This window comes from Charadrius vociferus, unplaced genomic scaffold (assembly GCF_000708025.1).
Source record: "Charadrius vociferus isolate BGI_N301 unplaced genomic scaffold, ASM70802v2 scaffold2430, whole genome shotgun sequence".
Taxonomy (NCBI): domain Eukaryota; kingdom Metazoa; phylum Chordata; class Aves; order Charadriiformes; family Charadriidae; genus Charadrius; species Charadrius vociferus.
The window spans coordinates 69,793-71,364 of NW_009646332.1; the positions used below are offsets into that span (position 1 = coordinate 69,793).

The 1,572-nt window shown below is 63.9% G+C and overlaps 1 protein-coding gene across 1 annotated transcript; it reads right to left on the reverse strand.

Annotated features, from left to right (window-relative positions):
- Positions 1–560: 560 nt before the first annotated feature.
- LRRC3C (leucine rich repeat containing 3C) lies at positions 561–1,343 on the reverse strand. Its single transcript, XM_009885228.1, has one exon. The coding sequence runs from the start codon at positions 1,341–1,343 to the stop codon at positions 561–563; it is 783 nt and encodes a 260-aa protein (XP_009883530.1).
- Between the last annotated feature and the right edge of the window lie 229 nt (positions 1,344–1,572).

Here is a 1,572-nt window from a genome sequence, read left to right on the forward strand (position 1 = left end):
GGCCGGGTCACCCAGCAGGCCCCTGCCCACCCGGCCGTACCGCTCCTCCCCCCGGCCCAGCGCTGCCCGCTGCCCATCCAGGCAGGGAGCCAGCCTCAGGCGCTGCCGGGAACATCCCTCGGGCGGCCGAGGGTAAGCCGGGGGGGATTAAAACACTGATTTCATTAATGCCCCGAGGGATCTCTGCAAAGGAAATATAAAAGTTTTAAATGAAGTCTGAATGTCCAGGTTGGTCGGAGCAATGGCCACATGCCGGGGGATGCTCGGGGACTCTCCGGTCCTTCGTGACGCAGAGGCAGCAGTCTGATGCTGCGGCCGCTCTGTGCTCCACCGATAACCGCCCCCAACCGCAGCCGCTTCGCCGCTCGCTGTGACAGAGCCCGGCACTCGCCGGCCACGGCCCCTGCTGCCAGACGCCGCTTCCCCAAGGAGAATAAAACATCCATGACTATTTCTGTGTGATGACAGTGGCTCGTGACAGCTCCCACAGCCGTGGCATGCCTGCAGAGCGGCCGATCCCCAGCTCCGCCGCTCCCTGCGTCCTATGGGATGCCGGTGCCTCACACCACAGTGCTGATGGTGGACGACTCCTCCGACCTCCGCTGCTTACTGGGCAGGGACTTGAGATACTCCAGGTGCCGCCGGGCATCCTCCTGGTTCTGCCGCACGTAGTAGACCAGGTAGGAGATCACCATGGCGAACCAGCCGAACATGGTGACCAGCATGGCGATGTCCGTGGTCTTTTTGTACACGTTGCAGAAGTCCGTGTCGGCGATCACCTGCAGGAAAGCTTTGCCGACGTGCTCCTCCTGCGCAGAGGAGTGACACACGATGCCGCCCGAGGAGCCGGCCACCAGGTCCACCGTGCGGATCACCTCCTGCAGCCGACAGTCACACAGCCAGGGGTTGTTGGAGAGGTTGACCTTGGCCTTCAGGTTGCTAAAGGCGTCTTTGCTGACCGACACCAGCCTGTTGGAAGACAAGTCCAGAGAGTGCAGGTGCTCTGCCAGGCCCCGGAAAGCCCCGCTCTCGACACTGGCGATGGCGTTGTGGGACAGATCCAGCTCCAGCAGGAGCGGCAGGTCCCGGAAGGCGTCGCGGGGAAGGAAGGGGATTCGGTTGGAGTCCAGGTAGAGCTTGTTGGTGTCGTTGGGTATGTCTCTGGGGACCTCGGTCAGCCGAGCATTGCTGCAGCGGAAGGTCTTCAGCCCCTCCTCTTCCGAGGGGTAGCAGCCCTTGGGGAACGCGGCGGCTGAGCGGAGGCAGGAGGCCAGGAGGAGGAGGCTCTGCAGGAGCAGCCACATGGTCACCGAGCGGAGGAGGACCCGCTCTGCCGCAGGCATGGTGCCACGCTGGCTTTATCACGCAGCCGCTGGCCCGACGGCTCTCGCCCGCGGTGGTTTCGACTGGACTTGGTGCATCTGAGATGGAGACAGCAAGGGGACAGCGTCAGACCGGGGGTGCCAAGAGACAGAACCGCCGCTGTGCCACCTGCAAGCATCACGCCTGCCCACCACAGCCTGGCTGTGGGATGGGGACGGGGATGAGGATGGAGACAGGGACAGGGACGGG